Source organism: Mus pahari, chromosome 3 (genome assembly GCF_900095145.1).
Source record: "Mus pahari chromosome 3, PAHARI_EIJ_v1.1, whole genome shotgun sequence".
Lineage (NCBI taxonomy): Eukaryota > Metazoa > Chordata > Mammalia > Rodentia > Muridae > Mus > Mus pahari.
In genome coordinates this window covers 103898102-103900359 of record NC_034592.1, presented here as the reverse complement: position 1 = coordinate 103900359, position 2258 = coordinate 103898102, and the positions used below count along the sequence as shown (strand labels likewise).

At 48.8% G+C, this 2258-nt stretch overlaps 1 protein-coding gene across 7 annotated transcripts in view; it reads right to left on the bottom strand.

Annotated features, from left to right (window-relative positions):
* Positions 1-2258, bottom strand: part of Capn3 (calpain 3) — a 41325-nt gene that overhangs the window by 23202 nt on the left and 15865 nt on the right. For all 7 annotated transcript variants that reach the window (XM_021193213.2, XM_021193218.2, XM_021193214.2 and 4 more), the window contains exons 2-3: positions 1665-1734; positions 210-328 (exon numbers count right to left, since the gene is read on the bottom strand). In XM_021193213.2, coding sequence (XP_021048872.1) covers positions 210-328; positions 1665-1734 — 189 coding nt within the window. The remainder of the gene's footprint in view (positions 1-209; positions 329-1664; positions 1735-2258) is intronic.

Below are 2258 nucleotides of genomic sequence, written 5' to 3'. Positions count from 1 at the left end.
ACACAGACACACACAGACACACAGACACACACACAGACACACACACACACACACACACACACACACACACACACACACACACACACCAAACAGACTACAGACAAGAGAAGGTCACCTCCTTACTGCAGCACGGAACATTTTGGCGCCTTCTCTGAGGCTATCTTTAACTGAGGTGTGGCTGCTATCTCAACTACACCCCATTTCCTCACCTGGAAGTGGAAGATCCCTGCGTAGTTTTCAGTGAAACTTTGATCATGGGGTATAACTCGGAAAAGCAGCCGCTCGTTCAGGGTCAGGCAGGCGATGGCTGCGAGAAACCAGCAGTCCCCTGTAAGCAAACACAGACCCAGAAGTCAGATGGGGGCTTCCTTCTGGGAAGAGCCCGGCCAGCCCCAGCCAGAAGCTCCCATAGCTAATGACTTGGGATGCCCACTGCCCTACTTCCTGCCTGCCCTCAACTAGGTGTGAGCCCAGGCAAGGAGCCTGACAGGGACAGGAGCTCCTCAACGGCATCAGCAGCACGAGGAACAGGCTAACTCATTCTCTCAGGACAGGCTTTCCTAAGTTAGGCAACGGATTCCTCCTTTAATAAAACACTTCCTGGTCACTCTCTACACGTGCAGGGCGACTGAGACATGTTGGAATAATAAATTCCTCTTGCTTTTTACATCGTAAATCAATCAATCAATCAATCACTTTGTTCTATGGTGTTAGTGACAGTGGTAATTATGGCTGTCCTCTGTCTTTGCAAGGTGAGCCCATTTCCCCTTCCAGCATCAAGGAAAATGGTATTAGAGAACCATCAGCTAAGCAGACGTGTGTCAGAAGGCAGGGCTGCTGGGCAGCTAGCTGCCACAGAACCATTCCACACAGGACACAAAGGCTGGCAAAAGGACATGCCTGGTACCCTGACAATCCCAGAGCTCTTCTGGGGGCACAGGCTAGCTGCCACACTGCTGGAAGAGAGGCTCACAACCGCCCAAACCTGCTATCTCCCTGCCTTGACCCAGCTCAGAAGCAGTGAATTGGTTTGAGGGCTCAGGGCTTAGTTTGCCCACACCCCCCAGGCAGTGTCCTTCAGGCGCCGGAAGCCACTGTACCCAAGGTGTTCTCGGCCTCCCTTTCTGGAACAAAGTGATAGGTGTTTTTCAGTTGTTCCTGCCTTTTTGGATCAAGTTTTAAATAGTCCTTTAATATTTTCTCCAGTTTCTCTTCACAGAGCTTGCCTACAGTCTGCCCAGGGAGGAGGTTTCCAGAACAAAAGGTGGAAGGAGAGGAAGGGACTCGAGACAGTCAAGGCGACAAGCTGACAGAACCTTGGCCTCTCCTCTACATGGCAGAGCCACCTCTGCCAAAAGACTTCCTTTAGTGTGGAGATGCCTGATCTGATGACCTGAGATTGACCTCCAGATCTCACATGGAAGAAGGAAAAAAACTGACCCCTACAAGGTGTCCTTTGACCTTCACAGGTATATGCCATGGTATGTGCACACAGACAGACAGACAGACACACTCACTAAATAAATAAATAAATTTATTTTAAAATATTAGGAGATGCACTAAAAGTGAAACCAGAATTTATCTCTTCACATCCTGAATAGAGATCTCTCAGGTTAACTAACCCTGGGTCTCCTGGCAGGACACGGCGGAGGGAGTTTTCCTACCTAGATCTCCTTGGCAGATGTCAGTCCTGTTGGCTCCACCAATGATAAACCGGGGATTCTCACAAATTTCCTGTGAAACCAAAAGAAAACAACCAAGTAATGCCAGTAACTGTAGGAGTCCTGGCTGAGCTGATGGCCTACTGCACCGAGAGCCGATGATTTACACTCACTGTTCCCTCCCCTGCTTCCACAGCCATCCAAGTGGAGAGCCAGTGCTCTTCTTTTAAAACCAGAAAGCAGAAGCTCGGAAGTTGTTGTATTGGTGCACAGCTGTAATCCCAGCACTGGAGGAGCTAAGGCAGGAACATGGCTAGTTCAAGGTCAGCCTGGGCTTCATCAAGAGACTCTGTCTCAAAATGAACAATAAACATCTGAGGGTCAGAGAGGGTAAGAGAATGCCTCAAAGCTGTCCCCTCTTCTTTCCATACCATGAACTGAGTAGCATGTACCTTGGCGGGGGCAGGCAAGAGACTGCAGAACTTATGGCTTTGTTTTTTCTAAACCGGGGAAAAGGATAGAAGAAGAAGAAGAAGAAGAAGAAGAAGAAGAAGAAGAAGAAGAAGAAGAAGAAGAAGAAGAAGAAGAAGAAGAAGA